The sequence below is a fragment of the Anabrus simplex genome, chromosome 8 (assembly GCF_040414725.1).
Source record: "Anabrus simplex isolate iqAnaSimp1 chromosome 8, ASM4041472v1, whole genome shotgun sequence".
NCBI classification, from domain to species: domain Eukaryota; kingdom Metazoa; phylum Arthropoda; class Insecta; order Orthoptera; family Tettigoniidae; genus Anabrus; species Anabrus simplex.
In genome coordinates this window covers 151,167,220-151,191,158 of record NC_090272.1, presented here as the reverse complement: position 1 = coordinate 151,191,158, position 23,939 = coordinate 151,167,220, and the positions used below count along the sequence as shown (strand labels likewise).

Genomic DNA, 23,939 nt, shown 5'->3' with positions numbered 1-23,939 from the left:
GAACATTTATGTACCCAGTCTACTTTCTCCAAATGACGCCAGCACCACTTTTCAAAGTCTTCTAATGTCTTAAAGACACCTTTTTTAGATGCCAGGTGTCGCCACAGTATATCGAAACTGACCACATGCTAGTATTTACAAAATGCTTCCTATTCTACCGATTTTTCCAAACTCTGGAGGAATCGCAGGTGTGATCTGTATCGCACATATGGATCTGACCCTGCTTTCCTGATGCTAACGCTATGTAGAGGGATGTGTTCACTATTACGTGTTCCTGTTGAGGTTGGAAGTGTTCTATGTTGTGTATATGAAGAGGAGAGTATTGGGATAAACAGAAACACCAATTCCCGAGTGACAGGAATTAACCATACGTGATTAAATCCTCCGATCTATCCAGCAATCGAACCCGGAACCCTCTGAATCGAAGGCCTCGGTGCTGACCGCCGAGTGGCTGGACTTTACCAGATATTTTATTAATTTAAAATTTAACTCCGTTCCGTCTTCTTCGGTTTGATTAAAGCACTTCATTAAATTTGGGCACTATAGGTATCAATAGCGTACAATCCATTAATAACTTTCCCTGATCACCCTCTCTGTAAAAATGTCAGCTCTTCCCTTGATTTCAAATAGTGAAGTAGTTTCTGTAATTTTGGAAGTATACTGAAAATAGAATGTAAATTGCGAAGCATTATGCATTACTAAGAGCTCGCAGCTCATTTGCGGTATAACACAAACTGTTCCTCCCCTTCCAACGAGAAAACCCGTCAAAAAATCCACAAAATAATTTACAGCCGGTTCCAGCGTTGACCAGCTGGGAAAGTACGAGACATTAAGGCAGGCGATAGAACGCTGTACGAAGAAGAATTCTTTGAGCTTGGCCATAATAATAATTATAGTTGGGATGTCACGATGGTGGGAGCAAGTGAGTGACGTCACTATGGGCTCCCCCTCCCCCCACCTGGAGGTTGTCATGTACGTAAACACAGCCTCCTGTTCTCTTGTATAAAAGCCTCAGCCCTCCAGACGGCCGGCATCACTTTAACAAGGTTACTCTAGTGTGTGTACGAACCGACAGCCGCATCATGAGGCTGCTGACGGTTTGGATAACATTCACCATAATAGCAGTGACAGTTCAATCACGGGATGTGCCACACCATGACAGTAAGTAACAGTGATTTGATTTGTTGTTGTCAACTGAAGCAATTACTGTACATTTATCTCACAACAATCATGTGTTAGACACTACTTCTCCGGTCCGGTTTCTTGGCGGAATGGTCAAAGGGACGGGTTCGATTTCCGGCAGGGCCGGAGACTGTAATACGTATGGGTAGTTCTTCTGGCTCCGAGATTTCACCTTAGCCTAATTCACATCTTCATTCACATACAACACATCACAGTACAAAAACCACCACAGAAACACACAATAGTGGATACATCCCTCCACATGGGTTTGGTGTGAGGAAGGGCATGCAGCCGTAAAACTAGGCCAAATAGTTAATATTTGAATATGTATGGGTATAAAATAGTTCCGATTTGTTTATAGAGCTGGTGTGGAATATTCTCCTCACATTACTATGCCTGGCTGAATTACACAGTTAGTGGGAATAGCCAGAGACTTCTTATTTTTAATAGAGTTTTAAAAAACAAGCTTATATTGTGTTACTGTATATAAGGTGATCACAGCGACGGAACCTCTAGTCAACGTGGAATCCGAACCAAGGGAATGGGACTTTTCATTTCGAAAATTCCACATGCATTGCCCGGGATTCGAACGCGATGCCGTCCACTACACTACCATGCCCGGATAGTGCTTTAACTGGGGAATTAAATCCCAAATCTCTTCATGGTACTACGTACATTTTTAGGTGAAAATTCCACACTAATGTCATTTGGATTCGAACCTCGATCATTCTGCTAATCACGTCCACATAATGCCCCTAAAATGTTTTTTCTTCGCAATACTACCCGTTTTACATATTTCCAAAATCTTCATTCATGACACTGGATTCGAATTTCATGCTATTTCATTTTGTACTAGGAGTTCCTGCGGCTCCTCCCGCGGATTTGCTCAATGTCGGTAACAATAATGAACATTCCAATAATATCTTGTCCCTGAACACATTTTCTGTCAAATTTCATCTCTCCTCTCAGCCTCTAAATCAATTACTGAGTACAAGACTGTAGCAAGGAAATATTACTTATTCCAGAAACAGTACTTGTAACAAATTAGTATATTTTCTTATGAGAGTCCCAAACGTACATTTTATGTTGCTGGTCGACATATTCCTTCACTGCCCCTCAAACTTCCTCTCACAGAGTAAAAAAGTATAACTTTTTTGACTTGCATCCCTTAATAATAGCAAAGATTTTCGCCCTTAACGATCCATCAGTACCACCCTCCGCTCCTAATACACCTTGAACAGGGTAAATGTGCAATTATCTGGCAAACTGTTATGAAGAAAATACACATGGATGTGCGTTTTGAAATTCAATTCTAACTCGTGTGTTTCTTTTCTTTTAAAAGACCAACCTTTATTTTGGCTTTTATCGGATATAACATGCGCCAAATCAAAGAAAACATATTTCCTGGAAAATTGTTTGAGTTAGGGAGAAACATGCGTTTTTGTAGAAATTTAATAATTTAGTTTGAATAACACTTACAATTCAAGCATCTTATTCGCTTTTACGAGTTCCAGGCGCACAATTTCTGTGAATTGTTCAACAATAAAAACAAAAAATGCTTCTTCTCCAGAAAAGTCGATATGGTCTATGATAATCTGGAAAGAAGCTTTCTAACTGCGAAAGAACTACTGAAATCGGATGTGTAGTTTCTAATGTTATCCTTAACGCATAAAGAAACTCACACTCCCTATCTTTATAATATATGTGTACAGATTTGTGCACGAATTCGTAAAAAACCGAACACCGCGCCACTTTTAAAAACGTACAGTACTCATTAAAGGGGTGAAATTGTATGTCTTAGTGAGAACCCGACGATTCGTAGGCTGAGAACTACTGTAAACAGTTCCATATGATAAATAACCACGCGAACTTCAGTTATTCTGCACTCTGTATAGTTAAAAACAAGGAATGAAGGGATGGTATTGTATGTCATTAGACTTAATATTTTAATTACCGGTATTAACAAAATATAATTCACCTCCCATTTAGATTTAAAAGACCGTGGATACCACCAACAAACATTATATCTGTAGGTCCAATTGTTTTTGAGAAAAGTACCTGGAAGTAACTTACACAATACTATGCACTTTAATCATTTTTGAGCAACTGTAATAATACTACATACATACATACATACTGTACCCTCGGGATATGGGTGCAATACATACAGCAATCATTTCTGCCACTTTCATGTTAGTTACTTGTAACTTATGAATAAAATATCCTGTGTTCACCCAGCTTTCGCTCCCGTGAAGCAAAGTTGATCTGAGAACAGACTGATGATAAGAGAGTTTCGTCCGGGAGCTGACTTACTTCTTACAGAATACTGTTTATCGCAACTGTGAACTCACTGTATTAGCATTGCTGCTGCACCTTGTTTTACTCTCACTTACTATACCACCATCCTGGGTGAACATACATCCTGAAATCATCTACCTGTTCCAGATTTGTATTCCCAACCTGACATTTAATTGTCTTGGATTTCTTACCTACTGAAATAAGAACTCAGCTACAGTGCTCAAGCATTTTGATTTGACAGTATCTACGTTTCTATGCATCAATTTTGACGTGATACATGATTAACTAGGCATATAATCAAATACTTTGAAATTTAAGGAGACATTATTTAAATGTACATGTGCATTCACACTAGAATATACTGACTTGAATTATTGAAGACAAGTTCATGGGTTCGATCCCCGGAAAGTTCCTCTTTGTATCTAAATCCAGCAAATGAGAGCGACAAAATGTTTACGTAGGTCTGCAACCTTGTAGCTGAGTCCATAAGATTATTATTATTATTATTATTATTATTATTATTATTATTATTATTATTATTATTATTATTATTATTATTATTATTAAAGGGGCTACCTAGCGGAGGCAGTAATGGCGTGCTTGGTTTACCCGGAAGGATGTGGCTTCGATTCATCTCCGTAGAAACCATGAAGGCCTTTGGAAGGCCCTTGAAGGTCCGTAATTGGTTGTGATTATTGTTTTAAGAGGAAGTACAACCAAGCGACCGTCCTCTATTAACCCCTAATCTGAGCGGAAAATTGGAAGGGGTCCAACACTTCGAAAAATTAAGGCATCGGCCTAAGAAAAACAGGAGCTACGAAGAGCGTGAAAATGAAAGACTCCCCAGCCTCGATATCTAACACCGTCGTGGTCGGAAAAGAACAAGAGTTGATCAAGGGAAGTAGGATAGGATAGATGAAAGTGAGGAGCTTGCACAAGTAAGTGGAAACAATGCCATGACTCAGCTGAAGGACACGGGGTCGCCAACGCACGCTCCCAAGTTTAGAGCCCTTCGGGCCCCTTTCTTTACCGCCTCTTACGACAGGCAGGAGATACCGACGGTGTGATTCTACCACCCACACCCACAGGGGGACCGCTGTCCTTAACTTCGGCACTCAGTGGGATAGAAGAGGTTAGCTCTATCCTCGGCCGCCTTTGCTCCCAGGAATTAATTTGATACTCATCTTTGGTGCAGGCTGCGTGAACCTTAGGACTACGTGCCGCTCCAAAGTTGAAGTCTCGTTTCTTAAATGTGTCCACTTCCTGACAGAGAATCGAACCCTTGTCCTTCCGGGTGAACTGAACACGCCTTTACGGCCTCGGCTAGGTAGTCCCTTGGTTTCCCCGTGGAACACAGTTATGCTTTTTTTAAAAGACTTTTGGGAGGATTTGGATTAACGTTAATGTAAATGGCAATAATTCTTATAGCAATGGGAACGTTATTTATTACAGAAGATGCTAACAATTTCCCCTTATTTTGTGGTTAACATTTGAATTTCTAAAAAGAAAGAATAAATTGTCCGGCTCCAAAGCTAAAGGCATGGTGGCCTTTTGTCAAAGGCGCCCCAGGTTCTGTTCCAGGTCGGGTCGAGGATTTTCAATTTCATTGGTTATTTCCTCTGGTCTTCAACATCATAATTCATCGGAGGTAGGGCTCCATTCACAGACGAGCAGGTCGCCTATAGGGAGTCAACTCAAAAGAACTGGACCAACCCTCTCCAAAGACGATATGTCATTATGATTATTATTATTAGAGGAAGAAAATTATTAATCCAGTAACAAGCAAACCTCCATACCATATGTGGTGACCTGAGCGTTTCTTGCCGCGCTGAGTGGCTCAGACGGTTGAAGCGCTGGCCGTCTGACCACAATTTGGCAGGTTCGATCCCGGCTCAGTCCGGTGGTATTTGAAGGTGCTCCAATACGCCAGCCTCTTGTCCGTCGATTTGCTCACACGTCAAAGAACTCCTGTGGGACTAAATTCCGGCATCTCGGCGTCTCCGAAAACCGTAAAAAGTACTTAGTGGGACGTAACGTGAACAACATAATATACATATAGCATTTCTATAGGCCTACTGAACTATTTAAAATTACGACGTAATATTTCTTCTTCTTCTTCTTTATCGGTTTACCATCCAGGGTCGGCTTTTCCCTCGAACTAAGCGAGAAATTCCATCTCTACCGCCTTAAGGGCAGTGTCCTGGAGCTTCAGACTCTGGGTTGTGGGATACAACTGGGGAGGATGACCAGTACCTCTCCCAGGCGGCCTCACCTGCTATGCTGAACAGGGGCCTTGGGGGGGGGGTGATGGGAAGATTCGAAGGAATAGACAAAGAAGAGGGAAGGAAGCGGCCGTGGCCTGAAGTTAGGTACCACCTGGGCATTTGCCTGGAGGAGAAGTGGGAAACCACGGAAAACCACTTCCAGGATGGCTGAGGTGGGAATCGAACCCACCTCTACTCAGTTGATCTCCTGAGGCTGATTGGACCCCGTTCCAGCCCTCGTACCACTTTTCGAATTTCGTGGCAGAGCCGGGAATCGAACCCGGGCCTCCTGAGGTGGCAGCTAATCACAGTAACCACTACACCACAGAGGCGGACAACGTAATATTTACTGGAATTAATTTGGTCCTACTCCTTTAAGATTACATTTTCTTTCTACTAATGTTAAATAAACGACGTTCGAGAGAAAGTCGAATGCTTTAATCATTTACAAACTTTAGTTTTCCGCTTTATATTAGGAGTCTAGGTATGCTAAGCGCTTTGACCTTTCCTTCATTCCGTTATTCACACAAGAACTTACCAGCTGGTGGAAGCATTGTAAGTGTCAAATAATCACTACCAAAAAAAAAAAAAAAGATTTACACACATGGTGATGTGGTTACAGACCTTGGAGATGTGTTAGTGGGAAGAAGTTTGCTTCAGGTGCAATCTCTTGCTACACGTATAATCAGACATGATGGGTTGAAGGTCATGAATCTTAAGTACGGAAATTCCCCACGTTTATTTTTATGCTGAAATGGTTTACTCAAAACTTGTCGCATAGATTAGGCCTAAGTGTTCAATTTTGAAGCATAATTTTCTACTTTGTTATTATGCTGTAACCGTTGAAATCTTGAATATAGTATATTTTTCCGACATTCAACTTTTTACAGAAATATTATGAACAAACTAGTAAACGTTCATTCCTTCACTGTATTAGGAATTAAGTTATTTATTAACATGTTCTGAAAAAATACTTGTTAAATTTGACCAACTTCTCCGCATTAACAAAATATTTTGAAAGTCACTACAGTTCCCTCTTCAAAATAAAATTTTGAGGGTCGTCCTGTAATTGTAAGGAAGTGAAATTAACTGTTCAGTTTTCGAAATTCGCGCCTAATATTATACAGCCTTGCACAAAATGTAATCGGTACACCTCATTGAACATGCGATATGTTGCCATTCGTTTTTTGAGTAGCCACGTGGTTTTTGCGGAGGCCCAAACTCGCCATGGTATTTTTGTTATCTTTTTCATTCATACATCCCTACCGTCCCCAATAAATTTGTCAATGCAGATTTATTCAACTGTAGACTAAAAGGATGTGTTCAAATATATTTTATTTTGGAAGAAAATAAAATTAACATTTTTAACTACAGTGTTATCCCAAAGATATGGCAAATAACTTACATAATTTGTTTATCATTAAAGCCGAGCTGAGTGGCTCAGGCGGTTGAGGCGATAGCCTTCTGACCCCGACTTGACAGGTTCGATCTTCGCTCAGTCCGATGGTACTTGAAGGTGCTCAAATACGTCAGCCTCGTGTCGGTAGATTTACTGGCACGTAAAAGAACTCCTCCGGGGTTAAATTCTGGCATCTCGGCGCCTCCGAAAACCGTGAGCCGTAAAGCAATTAATATTATTTAAACTCCTTTAGTATATGTGTTAAAATTAAAACTCATTACACATGACTAAAGTAAAGAACTTCGAAGTCATTGAAAATAATATTATATAATGAATTATCGACTGAGCGCTATTTCAGTTCGGAAAATATTCTTTAAACATCTTGATTTTTCAAAATTGTCTACATCTATATTAAACTTATCGTAATTTTTTGAAAGTTCATCGTTTTGCAGTCTATTGTCCGATTTCAAGTGGAATGTCGCATTCAGAAAATTTAATATGATAATGACCTTGTCAAAATTCACTGGCAGGTTTTTGCTATGTAAAACTTGCTGAAGAAGACGGATTTGCCGTATTCTTCAGGAGAGAGTACTAGCTAGCAAACGCTTATCGTCAACATTACAGCGTTTACATGCCCAAAGAGCTCCGAAGTCACATAGTTCAGGGAATTTGAATAGGGTCTGATCACTTTGTAGTCCATTTGTATAACCATTAAATCCTTGTGTAAGGGACGATGACATTCAGAGATAAAAACATAACTACTTGATCACTTGCTCTGGTTTAATCAAAACAGTCTCAGATTTTCCCAGGCACAGCCGTCCCTTTCATCAGTTTCATCACGTTCATCAGTTATGAAGGTGATGTTTTCAAGCGATGGCCGCTCTGGAGGAATAGACTGGAAGAATAGATTGGAGTTCTAGTCCACCCGAAAGTCTTATCGCACCCTTCTTAACTTATGATTTCCTTACTTCTCTTAACAGTTGAGCGGGTTCTGTTTACCTGTGGTAAGTGTTCGTGTCCAGAACGAAGATGCTATGTTTCTAAGTTTAGATTGTAATATTTAAATAGTCCATGTAGCTATCTCCTTGCGTCATCTGAGTGTTTCCTATTGTCATAGGAAATGTAAGAACCACATCTGTTATCTTATAAATTCGTTTTGATAGATCTGTAAACACCGGACGAGTTGGGCGTGCGGTTAGGGGCGCGCAGCTTTGAGCTTGCATACAGGAGATAGTGGGTTCGAACCCCACTATCGGCAGCTCTGAAGATGGTTTTCCGTGGTTTCCCATTTTCATACCAGGTGAATGCTGGGGCTGTACCTTAATTAAGGCCATGGCCGCTTCCTTCCCAATCCTATGCCTTTCCTATCCCATCGTTACCATAAGACCTATCTGTGTCGGTGCGACGTAAAGCAAATAGCAAAAAAAAAAAAAGATCTGTAAACATGTAGGGGCCTATAGAAAAAGTATATGTCTTCACTGAAAAATCAATTTGATTAGGCTTCTACGCCGTTCTGCTCAAATCTTATGAGATATACGGACCTAGTACTCAAAGTATTGTTAGTTAGTTAGTTAGTTAGTTAGTTAGTTAGTTAGTTAGTTAATGGCTATTTATCGTCACACTGGGACGTATAAGCTTTTAGTGACTCGACGATAGGAAAGGATTAAGACTGGATGGGCAGCAGCTGTGGCATTAATAGATGCAGATTTGAAATCATCATCTCTCAAATACAAGCTAATAGCTACGAAGCCCGTACCGCGCAGCCATTTCGCTCAGAGACATCACTTTTCAATGGAAAACGATGTCATTCGTGATTGTGATCTTGGATGCACTGATTGTCTTTGTTGGAAGACCAAGAATCAACAATAAGCAACAGCAGTTCTCTTCGCGTCGAGTGAGCTGACTACGCGGTATAGGTCGTGTAATTTGGAAAATGCCGAGTTTGAATCCCACCATCGACTGCACTGGAGATTATTTTTCCTGTTTTCCCATTTTCAGACGAGGCACTGGGAGTATATCTTTTAAGGCCACGATTGCTTTGATCCCCATTCCATCGTCGCCGGAAAAATAACAATGTTAGCGCTAAGTTAACACGCTGGCAAAAAGAGTTCTGTTTTCTTGTTAGGTGCCTATGTGACCAAAATACATCTATTAAAAATAATTTGAAATCGTCCTTTGGAGAGTTTCTGTTCTTTGAACAAAAGAGCTAATATTGAGTGGATCGTCAGACTTCTTATGGGACAATTTACCGGTTGCTTTTTAAACAAACATATACTTACGTGAAGACAGTTTTGCATCCATAGAACTAACCGACATGGTAATGTTACTATAAGTTAGCAGCTATTGAACGTTCGTTTTCGAGTTGTGTACCTTGGAAAGGCTTTAATGTCTGTACTTAATATTTCAGAACCATTCCTTTCTATGTCCTATGGGACGGAATGGGCTAAGGCTACCCTTACGACTAGACTGATACACTGGCACGATTCTCCAGTGAGTAGCAGTTTTTGGAGGGGAAGGTTCAGTCTCCACTCTCCTATGCCTCCACTAGGTGTTCGTAACAATAAGGCAGATGGCAGTATTGATAGAGTTGATGAGGATGTCCCTCTGCTCCAAATGACTGTTCCATTATGTCAACAGGACATTGTCGACAAATCAGTGTTTCCTTTCTGGTTTACTACATCCGTTATATTATGAACTTGAACAAGGAGAGGCATCCTAACAAATGTGCACGTTGTTTATAGTGTGAAATTCGCTGCCTGCTGCGAATCCTTGAACATAAATTAGTGTACGATGCGTGAAGCCGTCATAGGCTGACCTTCCTCATTTGTTTCGTGCAATTCCGACTCGAGATGGCCTTCTAGTATGTTATTTTAGTCTAATCAATATAATTGGCTGCCTCATTGGATCAATGGCAGTATCCGAATCGTATTCCCAAGTTCTTGGGTTCGACCCCGATAGATGTAGTCTATTTTTGAAGAGCATTATAAAAAATTGACGCCCCATGTCATTGTTCTTGTTATGCTGAATATATCCAGTGGTGCAATAAGTATCAGTCGATAATATGAATTTAACTTAGCGATAAGAATCGTCCAGTAGAGTTCAGCTTTCGTTTCTACACAACAACACAATAGGAATATCGAAATTGGTAGCCAGACTGCCGAATGGTGCAACATCAGAAGGTCTGCAACTAGTTAGAGGAAAAATCTAGATTTTTATTATGAACAAAAGGATAGAAAGACGAAAGTTTAACAGCTGGCGGTGGCAACTGAAATCTCAGTGGCTTGTTCAAATATATTACACATTGCCTCTGATTTAAGTTGACGTGGTGAGAATTCAAGCGAATTCAACTGAGATTTTTGAAATAGCAATGTATATCCTTGTGATACAGATTCTACGAAAACTTGTAGGATTGGCCAAATGCGTACCTCAGGTAGGTAGGAACTACTTCAGTTCAAGATTTTGGAGATGAATCCGTAATCAGTCGGTTATGATGTAAGAGAGCTTAAACCCGAGAGAAGAGGCTGCTTATCCACGACGGCAAAGGCATTCTTGGTTCGCAGGGAAGGACATGGACTCGATTTTCTCTTGGAAAGATGAGAAAGTTTGAAACGAGTCTTCCATTTCTGAATAGATATATGGTCCTGATATCAGATTTATAGCTGATGTTATGCATGTTGGAAGCTTTTCCTTTCCACTCTTCAAGGGCCTTCATGGCTACGTAAGGCCAGTCTTGTGATCTCTCGTTTAAAACACGAGACGCTTGTATCAGTAATTTCTTGGCAGGTAAGGAAATCCTCTTTTAACGCCGAAATTTCGGCTCTATGGCGTCCCTTAAGGCGATTGGTAATTTAAGTAACGCTTAACACAAATCATTATTATTGGTTGAGTCGTGAATCAATGCCAATGGCCACCAGGAGAATGAATGTGTTCTTATTGCGGTTTTGGCCATCAGTCCATGAACTGCTTTGATGCAGCTGTCCTTGCCACCTTACCCTGTGCTAAAATTTTCATTACCGGGCGAGTTGGCCGTGCGGTTAGGTCCGCGTAGCTGTGACCTTGCATCCGGGAGATAGTGGGTTCGAATCCCACTGTCAACAGCCCTCAAGATGGTTTTCCGTGGATTCCCATTTTCACACAAACTAAATGCTGAGGCTGTACCTTAATTAAGACCAAGGCCACTTCCTTCCCACTTCTAGGCCTTTCCTATCCCATCGTCGCCATAAGACCTACCTGTGTTGGTGTGACGTAAAGCAAATTTATTGTAAAGAAAATGCATTTCTACGTAACTAGGCCTATTATCTCTTACATTTACTGTTATCTGTTTGTCATTTTTTAACTATGTGCTTTATGCCGCACCGACACAGATAGGTCTTATGTCGACGATGAGCTAGGAAAGGAAGCGATCGTGGTCTTAATTAAGATACAGTCCAAACATATGCCTGGTCTGAGAATGAGAACCACGGAAAACCATCTTCAGGGATGCCGACAGTGGGGTTCGAACCCACTTTCTCCCAAATGCAATCTCACAGCTGCGCGCCCCTAACTACACGGCCAACTCGCTCGGTCTATTTGGCATATTCATGCCTCGGTCTACCGCTATTCTTCCTTCAAAATCTAATTGAATAAGTTCTGGGTGTCTAAAGATGTGTCTATCTATTCTTCTGGTCGAATTTCGCCAACTCGTTCTCTGCAAACTCGATTCAGTACCTTTGCATTCGTGATCCGATCTCTCCATCCCACCTTTACCATTCCTATGTAACACCACATTTCAAAATATGATATTCCTCCTGTTTCTGCACTAGTGGTTGTCCATGTTCCACTTCCATACATTGCCACGCACCAGACGAACGTCTTCAAGAACATATTTCTAATTTGTCTAACAATGTTCGAAGTAGCAAATTTCTTTTATTAATAAAATCCTTACTTGTTTGTGCTAGTCTGCATTTCATGTCCTCCTTAATTCCACCATCGCTAGTTATTCTACTTCTCAAGTAACAATATTCATCTTCTTTAGTCACTAAACTAATATTGCCTGCATCACTTAATTTCACTCGATTGAATTCATTAATTTTGTTCTGTATTTACTTATTTTCATCTAGTACTCCAAGACTTTGTTTGTACCATTCATCAGTTCGTCGAGATTAACACAGATAGAATAATAATATTATCGGTGAACCTCGGTGTCGGTTCCTTCTCCTTGAATTGTGATTCCATTCCTAAATTCCTCTTTGGTTTTCTTTGCCGCCTATTCCGTATCAACGTTGAAAAGGAGAGGTGACAAACTCTAGCCTGCCACCCTCGTTTCTGGATTATTTTTTATTCGCAGCCCTCGATTCTTATCACTGCAGACTCTCCCGATAGAAAATGCTATTTTTTGTAATAAAATGAAACCTGTATTGTGATTGATTGAGAATAACCACTAAATAAGAATCGACTGCAGTACCGTATATGCTGTACAGTATTTCATCTTATAACTAACTAGCATGTGCCCGCGGCTTTGCCCGCTTTTATTAATTGAACCGTTAGCTGTTTCTAAACTATTTATTTAAAAGCAAATTAAAACATAATATTTATTAACTCACATCGTTTTGACGTAAATTGCATGAAATGCATTATTTCATTTTTATTATGTTGTTACTTTCAATGCTTAAGATACCGAGTTGATGGATGGTACAAATAATATTAAAACCATGTAAAAGACTATGTTATATAATACAAAATATATTGTTTCCTTATAGAGCTTCGGAATAAACTATATTAATGTCCTTCCATTTGGAGGTAAGATGTATACTGTATTGTGTTTGCCTTTCGAACTCTTGAACAATCCACGTACAGTTGACAATGGCAAAAGCATCGTTTTCGAAGATGGAGTCGCATAACTTTAAGCGATTGTCCTATGTCAACATTTCAGATGTCTGTGTGCCGTAGATTTGACTGGGCTTCGCACACGTACAATGAAACACTTCCGAATATTACGGGCTGAAGGCTCCTCGTGTCGCGGACCGAAAATGGCTTCCTGCTGAATGGAGCTACAGTCCGAGGAACACTACTCAATCCACAGCATGCTCAGTAATGACGGTGGCTTCAATAATATTCGTCATCAGATTCAGAGCCGTGTTCATATGCCATATATGCGTCATATGCCCTCACACCAATATAAGACCAAACACGGTTTCCTACGCCCTGGACATAAAATGGCTCCTTGAATATTGTGTTCTCTACCTACCTTATGTACGTTGCCTAGCGACAGAGACTCGATGCATTTAATCTTGGTGACAGCACGTTGGATTGTCATATCCCAATGCACGTTTCCGATGGTTTTTCGTTCATAACTCACCAACGAAAGCGAAAATGAAAATTCCGGCTTCGAGGTGCATTCGGACCCCTTTCCATCTACCTGTGTTCAAAATTTCAGATCTCTGCGTGCTGTAGATTTTGCTGGGCATCACGCACAGACAGACAGACAGACAGACAGACAGACACTTCCTTTTATAATTATAGATAACTAATTACTCAGTATTACTCATCCCTTGCTACTTCAGATAGTCTGATTGTTTAACACTATTCTGAAAGATGACCAAATAACCATATAATTTTAAATGTCATAATTTAAAACGTGGGGTAAAATGTCCTTCCGTAGACAACGACTACTGCCTCGTGTACAAGCGGAGACATTTAGAGTAACCTGTAGTGAGATATATTCAAGTCAGTAGAGATATATTTATTAACACGTCACGTCGGCCTCAGAGAGCATCATTTGTATTCAGCCGGTGGCACATGCTTTCTTACCGATTCATTCCTCTATCCCTTCTTAGTAGAGTTAGCGGGGAATTCAGGTTTTGTCACAAAAGAGAAATCGCGATGTGCGGCGCGGGTATCGGTCGTGCTTGGCGGCTGTGATATGGGATGTACAACTCCCAAGAGTTACTTTTACGTCGCACCGACACAGATAGATCTTATGGCGACGATGGGACAGGAAAGGGCTAGGAGTGGGAAGGAAGCGGCCGTGGCCTTAATTAATATACACCCCCGCATTTTCCTGGTGTGAAAATGTAAAACCACGGAAAACCATTTTCACGGCTGCCGACAGTGGGGTTCGAACCCACTATCTTCCGAATGCAAGCTCACAGCTACGCGCCACTAACCACACGGCCAACTAGCCTAAAAACCCCTGAAGCTATCAATAAAGGCTAGAAAACTTGACGAATGTACAAATATCTGCAGTTTTACCAACGTTGTAAATAACTATCAGATGAATTAACGCTTCCAAAGAGAAGTGCAGTATCATCCAAGGTAACCTTAAAGAGGAAAAGATGCAATTTCTGTGTTTACCACCGGTTACATACCAGGCTTTCCTGTATTCCACCGATGGTTCACAAGAAATAAACGGACGGGTACCGAAAATATACTGCCAGTACTGTTGTATTTTTATCTGCCGTAACAGTATGGAAGTCAGAAAAATTCCACTTACGGTAAAGAGGATGAAAGGTTTTTTTTTTTTTTTGCTAGCGGCTTTACGTCGCACCGACACAGATAGGTCTTATGGCGACGATGGGATAGGAAAGGCCTAGGAGTAGGAAGGAAGCGGCCGTGGCCTTAATTAAGGTACAGCCCCAGCATTTGCCTGGTGTGAAAATGGGAAACCACGGAAAACCATCTTCAGGGCTGCCGATAGTGGGATTCGAACCTACTATCTCCCGGATGCAAGTTCACAGCCGCGAGCCTCTACGCGCACGGCCAACTCGCCCGGTGGGGATGAAAGGTAATATTGAATGATCTCGCTAAGGTGTTCATTATGAATTTCTCTCATTTGTAGAATGATCCCTCCGTCTCGTTACTAATGATCATAAAAGTAGTATATCGTCCGATATTTAACATTGTCCTTTGTGAAGTCGAGACGTGGACTCTTGAAGCTACAGACCTGTAGAAAATAGATCCTATTGAAATATGGTGCTGGTAAATAATGTTACACATATCTTGGACAGCATTTCACATCAACGACTCCATCCTTACGGAGCTCAACCTCAGAATCAGATTTATCATCAATATGAAAACGGAGAGTTTTACAATCCCTTGGCCAGACCATGCGAAGTGAGGAGAACAACTTAGAAAAAAAAATAAAAAACTAATCACCTTCAGAAAAGTTCCCGGGAAGAGAGATCATGGGCGAGTTCCCGGGGAAAGGACGAGAGAAAGGCATTTATGTCAACGCATGCTCTGCTCAATGTTCAATTTCAGCTATATTAGTTTCTTACTTTATCTTCTCTATTCAATTATTTCCTCTACACCGCCGGTATAGAAATGGTGAAGATGTTTTAAAAAATTATCGAGGAGTCAATAAAAACCACAGATTTCACTTCCCACGCACAAAGAATATGCGTGTCAATTTTGGGGCGACCTTTTCATATACAGAGTGTGCATGAAAAGGTTTTAATATGTACAGAGGAGGCAGCACGCAATAGAGGAAGGAAGAAAGGTCCTATAAACATTGGTCGCAAACACAATATCTTCAGAGTTATGGTCAACTACCACTACCATCAGTGATCTTTGACCTACTCTTCACAACATGTGACCGCCATCCATTGCTACGGAGCCTTCGCCTTACATCGCATGAAATCATGCATTCGTTGCAACACCCCTGGCTGTATCCGGATGAATCACAGGCACTGAACACTCGTTCTCGTAGTGTATCCACATCATTTATAGCTACCGCATACACCGCGGTCTTTACATGACCCCAAACCCAAAAATAAAAAGTGTTAAGGTCAGGTAAAAGAGCAGGCCAAGGTACTGGCCTTCCCCACCCAATCCATCGCTCATGGAAGATCGTGTTAGGTATCGCTTAACCACATTATGAAAATGGGCCGGTGCCCCATCATCATCACGGTTGGCTCCATGGCTAAATGGTTAGCGCGCTGGCCTTTGGCCCAGAGGGTCCCGAGTTCGATTCCAGGCCGGGTCGGGGATTTTAATCTTAACTGGTTAATTCCAATGGCTCGGGGGCTGAGTGTGTGTGCCATCTTCATCATTAGAATTCATCATAGGTATGACGCCATCCTCACAGACGCGCAGGTCACCTATACGGTGTCAATTGAAAGACCTGCACCAGGCCTCCCCAGAGACAGGCCATTACTTTTTTCTAGTGGCGTTACGACACAGATAGGTCTTATGGCGACGATGGGATAGGGAAGGCCTGGGAGTTGGAAGGAAGCGGCCGTCGCCTTAATTAAGGTACAGCTCCAACATTTGCCTGGTGTGAAAATGGGAAACCACGGAAAACCATCTTCAGGGCTGCTGACAGTGGGATTCGAACCCACTATCTCCCGGATGCAAACTCACAGCCGCACGCCTCTAACCGCAAGGTCAACTCGCCCGCTTATTATTATTATTATTATTATTATTATTATTATTATTATTATTATTATTATTATTATTATTATTATTATTATTATCATAGGACCATAACAAAACACGCTAGTACTGTAGGTGTAGGTAGGAACGTATTTCCGTCTTTGGTTGCACTCGACCCTCCGTAAATTATTTCAACATCGTGATCATTGATGGTAGTGGTAGTTGACCATAACGCCGAAGATATCGGGTTTGCGACCAATGTTCATAGGACCCCTCTGTAAATATTGGAAAGTTACTCAATGCCACCCTGGACGAGACCACAAATTGTCGAAATCAAGGAGGCGAACTATTTAAATCCAGCAAGACTTCGTTCAGACGAGTGCAATTCTGTACTGTTTATGTTTAGTTCCATAAAACTTCCAACACACGATTCAGAGTAGAAGCAGGTTAAGAATTTCCTACAGTGCTACCACAACAAACTAGAACAATTTCCTAACTTGAAATAAACTTCCCTTACTTTAATCTTGTTGTTACCACACCGTACTCAATGTAAACGATGTCATTCTTCTTCCACTACTAAACAGCGCAACTAATACGAGTGGCTGCTTATTTCAAGGCGTAAGTTTATTATCGTACAGTGCTATTCGACAAAAATCACGCAAATTACAGGAGTTACTAATCTCATACTTGCGAGTCTCTTAAATTCGCAATAATAATACATTAATAAGAAATCAACAGTGGACGTGTTCATCACGACCGAAATGTTCTATGATTTATCAAATACAGTTAAGGAATGATCATTTAACGAAAATGGTGAAATTATGCTAGATTTTGCTAACGTCGATGTTATAGATACATTCGAGTTTAGACTTTTATGACCTAAAAACTCTTGAGTATGCCGTAAATTATACCAAAACACAACGCAAGAACTTGGAAATACTATGACAAAAATAATTAAATAATCTCCGAAAATAGCTTAGAAAGTACTTTTTTTTACATATTATTCTATAAAAAATTGACACATAAAAAGGAATAATCCGAATTTTACCTGTGAAAGCAAGAAGATGTATTTAATCACTGCACAGAAGACGAAAGAAACGAGAAAAAATTCCCAGTGTGATTATTCTCTGGACAATGAATGCTTCCACAGTTATGTCAGTACTGTCAATGACTACACATAATTATTACCGTGCAACAGCGGGGTTGAAAACACTTAATGAGGGGAAGGAGAAGGGGGTGTAGGTTAGGCCGGGTCAACAGCAAAGTACCACACCCCTATAATTCCTTTGACCTCTCTATTCTGACAAATTATTATCATCAAAATTTGCTTAGTGTAAAAGATTTTATTCTTCCATAACGAAACAACACACTTAATAGGATAAGCTACTATTTCAAGGTGTAGTTGTATTATCGGACAGTGCTATTCGACAACAATTACGCACACCTAATATTTTCGAACTTCATTTAACAAGGAAATATTGCAAATTCAGAATATCCAAACTCAAATAAAATCTTTAACATTATTGGCACAGTTGGAGTTGGAGAACGGCTGAAACTGTAATGAACAAAACATAAAACTTTACACTTTTTTTATTTTTTATACAACGAATAAAAATCATGTTATCAGGTTCACAAAGGTAGCAATGCGTTTAATTTAAGTTTATGGAAGGAAACCAAGATAAAAAGACGGCATCTCATATAATGCAAAGTCAAATTATTTTGAATTTGTCTTTGTTAAGTTTTATATTGATTGAAGTCTATTTGCCTACTGTTTAGTAGGTTACATATTATTCATGTTTCCAATTCATAAAAATTTATGATTTCTAAAGGGTTTTTTTCTTTCTTTAGAGCGCGTGAGGCGTCATCTCCTTGGTGGCTTGCTGGGAAATATTGGGAAGACAATCCTCGGAGGAGGGCTTGGATCAGAGTCTAGTTCAAATGCTCACAGCATCTCTCTAGGAGGCTCACTCCCATTTGGTATCTCAGGAGCTCTTTCCACTTCAGCAGCTAACTCTCACTCAAGCAGTGGAGGAGGTGGCTTTGGCGTAAGTGGAAGCCAAAGTTCAGCCTCATCTAACGCCGGTTCACAAGGCTTTGGAGGTTTTGGAGGGAGTGGAGCTCAGTCTTCGGCAGAGTCCTCCGCAAAGGCATCAAGCGGTGGGGGAGGATACAGTCCCGGATATATAGGAGGAGGCGGCAGCGGTGCATCAAGTAATGCAGAAAGCCAGAGTTCCTCTGGATCATATGGAGGAGGTGGCGGTGGCGGAAGATATCCTGTAGGATACGTTAAAGAAGTATATATTCCAGAATATGTACCACCACCCCCACCACCTCAACCACCCCGCAAGAATTATCACCATGGTGCTGGAGAATTTGGCGGCGGTGGTCATGGAGGATTTGTTGGAGGTGGTGAAATTGGAATTGTTGGAAATGGTGGAATATATGGAGGAGGAAAAGGAGGCTACGGTGAAGGTCATCAAGGTGGATATGTTGATGGAGGTGGAGCAGGAGGACATGGCGGATATGTTGGTGGAGGTGGAGCAGGAGGACATGGCGGATATGTTGGTGGAGGTGGAGCAGAAGGACATGGCGGTGGTGGTTTTGGGGTCAGCGGAGGAGGAAATGGAGGTGGAAACTATGGTGGAGGTGGTGGTGGTGGATACAACAAAGGAAATGGTGGTTACGGTGGCTCCCAGGCATCCAGTAACGCTGAAAGTCAAAGTTCTTCTGGTGGATTTGGTTCTGGAGGAAATCTGGAGTTTGGAGCTGGTGGAAATAAAGGTTTTGGAGGCGGCGGAGCTGGAGGCGGAAATCTGGAGTTTGGAGCTGGTGGAAACAAAGGTTTTGGAGGCGGTGGAGGTGGAAATTTTGAGTTTGGAGCTAATGGAAACAAAGGTTTTGGAGGCAGCGGAGGTGACAATCTTCATTATGGAGGAAACAATCACAAAGTGCATGGAGGTGGCGGAGGAAACTTACAATTTGGTGGCCAAGGTGGCTATAATAACGGCGGTGGTGCTGGATTTGGTGGTTCATCGTCCCAAAGTAAATCAGATGCGTCCAGCAGCGCTGGCAGCCTAGGCGGAGGAGGTGGATATGGTGGCACGAATGATTATCTTGAAGGTGTGAAGGAAGTGTTTGGAGACTTAGGGGGAGGCGGGGGTGGAAATGCAGGTTTCGGAATTAGTGGTGGAGGAGGAATTGGAGGAAGTGGTGGTGGATACGGTGGTGGAGGTTCATCTAGTAACTCCAAGAGTGATGCTTCTTCAGGATCGTATGGAGGAGGATCTGGTGGAACAGGATCGTCAAGTGCCTCTAAGAGTGGATCATCCTCTGGATCATTCGGAGGAGGGTATGGAGGTTCCTCCAGTTCCTCCAAGAGCGATTCCTCATCTTCAAGTGGTGGGTATGGAGGTCTCCATGGTGGGAGTGGTAGTTCGTCTAAATCTTCGTCATCTGCATCTTCAGGAGCCGGAGCTGGTGCAGGAGGAAGTTATTCTTCCAGTAAAGCAAGTTCATCTGCCGAGAGTGATACAATTATATTTGCAAAATAATAAAATTATCTGAAACTAAACGACCCTCTCTTCAGTGCTCGTTCAAAGTAATGCTTCTACTTTCGAAATCTGAGGTAATAATTATGCACAATACTATTCCATGTTTCCCAATACGTATACACTTTATGGTAAGGTGATGTGTTGTGAAGACTCTCCTCCGATGTGGTGCTCTAAATTATAGATAAACATTTTAAAATTTTCTGAAAAGGAACACAGTAATCATTTTTCATAGCATGTGTCTAAGAAGACTTTCCCCATGTTTCTTGCAAACTTTCAGAAGGACGCTTTATTTTGAAACACTACAAATCCAAATACAGTAATTTTATTTTGAAGAACATATTGTGATAAGCCAGCAAGAAATGTAATGATTTGACTCAGGTTATTTTTTTCCAGGGAACTGCACTGCGCACATCAAAAATTCATAGCTTGGAAAAAAAATATCTTTATCGAAACTGCAGTGTAAATGTGAATTATTGCTTGTACGTATGTACTATGGTGGTCTGACGAGATGTCGCGTGGATAAGGGGTAAAGGGTGCGAGAGGTAAGCATAGCTTCTGCGCATGCGCCAGGCTCAAGTCTCAAGGCCTGACAATAAACATCTGTTCCCTCTGCGGTGCTGTTGTGATGTTACAAAATGGTAGACCAATATTGTGCTTTAGTTTCACATTTACTGTAATTACTGCATAATAAACAGTTTAATAATGAACATGCATCTGTTTCAGAGAACTCGCACAGTTTATCACGATCAATGTTTGTAGCTTAGAGTGTAGCATCTGTTACTCGTACCGTACCTAAAAGGTGCCGCAACTTCTCGTCAGATGCAGATAGTATGTGTGTGTCTGTGTGCGAATGAGAGAGAGAGCAAGAGAGATTGAGCTGATATACCATGACTACAATCATTGTAAATATCTCTTTCATCAGTAGATTTTTAGTTTTGGCTAGGATCACGTGCATCAATTTTTGTATAAAAATTTTGGAATTATCTTTATGTCTGTACAAAGTGAATTAATTTTAATTTAAATATAAATTACTATTTATACTAATCGTGTTTACATGTCTGGAGTTGATAAATGGTAGAGGTGATGTTGAAACCTTACCGCATGTTTACCGGTATCGGTGTCTTGATTGTACACTTACATTTAAGATCAGGGATTTCCCTTCTCAAACGTATCATTATATCTCCATTTCCTGGAAGTATCTCCCCACTTATAAATTGCAAACTGCACGATCACAGTACGAAGAAGAATTTTACAAGCAATTACAGAGCTTCACGCTGTGATGGAAATGATCATAAAGTGGATAATAACCCATACTTATTCTGACAATATAACAGTAACAAGGTCATCCCATTATTTAAGATTTCTTGCTATATCACTTGGTTTATTCTAATATTCTTATACAGGATAGAGGCAAATCGGTGTAAAATATTTTTAGGAAATCTTTGTAAACAAAGACACATTAAGACTGTCATATCAACATAGTCCTGAAAATGCTTAGTTTCATGGTTACGCCACTTTATTGCCAACAACGAATGTTTTTACAAGTTGCTTTACGTCGCACCGACACAGATAGATCTTTTGGTGACCATCGGGTAGGAAAGGGCTAGGAGTGGGAAGGAAGCGGCTGTGCCCTTAATTAAGGTACAGCCCCAGCACTTTCCTGGTGCAAAAATAGGAAAACCACGGAAAACCATCTTCAGGGCCGCCGACAGTGGGTTTCGAACCCTCTATCTCCCGAATGCAAGCTCACAGCTGAAAGCCCCTAACCGCACGGCCACCTTACTCAGTAAGAACGAAAGTGACAATTAAATAAATTATCACAAAAAACTTCCTAGAATAATTTCTCGGCGTGGCCTCCTCCTGCTTTCCACGCTATGGCGTACTCCGTTGAAAACGCCTGAAGGGTTTCGAATTTGTTCAAATGCACTGGAGGATACGCTCTCAGAATGGGAATATTAGATACAGGAGTTGCATAAACTATGAACCCCCTCCCACCCCACTTCCCTCGACCAGTTCATATTATGTTGTGGAAAACGTCGATTCAAATGACGACGGATGCTTAGAGTAACGTGACCTGGAACACCATCATTCAGGTACCACGGTCAGTGGATAAATTCCAGAGGTGCATCTTTTTATTAAATGGTGGAATTCCTTTCCGAGAAGCTGGTGATATCTGGCACCTGTCAGACATTCATGTAAGGGACCAATTATATAACCATGAATGATTGCATCCCAACGTTTATAATGAATCTGTATTGATGCCTGTCCCGACGTATTGTATGAGGATTTTAGTTCCTAGATATGATTGTTATGAAAACTAAAGACATCATCACATGGAAAACCAGCCAAGAGAGCAATTTGATTTGATTTGCTCACAAAGAGTGAATTCGATTGTAAACTTCTTGATAACTCAGAAACTAAGCATTTTCAGGACCATGTTCATATGAAAGTTTTTTTATACGTTTTGTTGTTAGGAATATGTCCCCAATATAGTTGACACCAATTTATATATTCTTGTAAGAAGAGATAATAAGAAAGCCTTATGCAGGGAAGTAGGAGTTGACGCTACTAATCTGTATGACGTTCTTGACCTTCCGAAGTGTGTACTCTCTTCATTCTTTCATAGCGTTACAGTACACGAGAACCTGGTCGGTCCCTTTTCCATGTCTAATGATGAGAGCTTACCCGCCTCCATTTGCGATGTTTGATGGTAATAATTTCGTGTGGCTATTTCTAGCCGAGTGCAGCCCTTGTAAGGCAGACCCTCCGATGAGGGTGGGCGGCATCTGCCATATGTAGGTAACTGCGTGTTATTGTGGTGGAGGATAGTGATGTGTGGTGTATGAGTTGCAGGGATGTTGGGGACAGCACAAACGCCCAGCCCCCGGGCCATTGGAATGAACTAATTAAGGTTAAAATCCCCGACCCGGCCGGGAATCGAATCCTGGACCCTCTGAACCGAAGGCCAGTACGCTGACCATTCAGCCAACGAGTCGGACTGTTTTGATGGTGATCATCATGCATATACTTTACATTTAATGGAGGATTGCATGGTTTTATTGGAATAAAAATTAAATTCGGAGTCCGGCTCATGCCTGGGTGGTCGGCATGGAAACCATCGTTTCAAGTAGCCCTGGGTTCAATTTCCGGCCCAACTATGGATTTTAGACGCGTCTAGTTAGTTACTTTAGATCGGAATCTTGTGTTTGTGTTCTTCTTAGCACATAGTCATTTACATCAGGGCCTCTCAAACGCCCAAAATCTCACGCGTGCAGATAGAGGCGCAAGAGCTCCTGCACTGTGCATCGCTGCCGCTCGGCATGGCTCGGATCAACGCTTCGTCTCTGGGCTACTCGGCTAAGCTCGGCTCAACTCGCCTATACTCGGCTCAAGTCAGCCTGGATTTGGAGCGCTACGGCGCAAGTGGGGCAGAGGGAGACAGGCGGAGCGAGCGAGACAGGCATGAGGAAAGAGAGAGTAAGCGCTATTGCTCCAAATCGAGGAGTGGGGGGTCTGCACTCTGGTCAACCAAGCCAAGTCGTCTCTTGCACCGTGCACAGTGCATGCACCACGCGCATGCACCCTGAGAGGCCCTGATTTACATACATCACATTTCCAAACAGCACAGAAACAGGCAATAGTAAAACATCTCTCCACATAAGGCGGGAGCAGGGAGAAAAAGTGTGCTCAGTCTACAGATAGTTCTGATCCCAAGTAACTGTGAAGAGACCGGGAAGGAGGATAAGAAGATATAAACATCGGGATCGCGGTGATGCATGCAGAAGTGCGGGAATCTGTGCCTACTGCTGCGGGGCGAGATTATCTAGTGAGTAGTGACTAAGAGCTGGTTTCCATCCAGACGGCCGATGTTCAATTCCCGGTCGATCCCGAGCT

General features: G+C 41.5%; 1 protein-coding gene across 1 annotated transcript; it reads left to right on the top strand.

Moving 5' to 3' along the window:
• Positions 1 to 1,026: 1,026 nt before the first annotated feature.
• Positions 1,027 to 20,908, top strand: LOC136878908 (uncharacterized). Its single transcript, XM_067152507.2, has 2 exons — positions 1,027 to 1,161; positions 18,343 to 20,908. The coding sequence occupies exons 1-2, from the start codon at positions 1,083 to 1,085 to the stop codon at positions 20,043 to 20,045; spliced, it is 1,782 nt and encodes a 593-aa protein (XP_067008608.2). The 5' UTR covers positions 1,027 to 1,082; the 3' UTR covers positions 20,046 to 20,908.
• Positions 20,909 to 23,939: the final 3,031 nt, after the last annotated feature.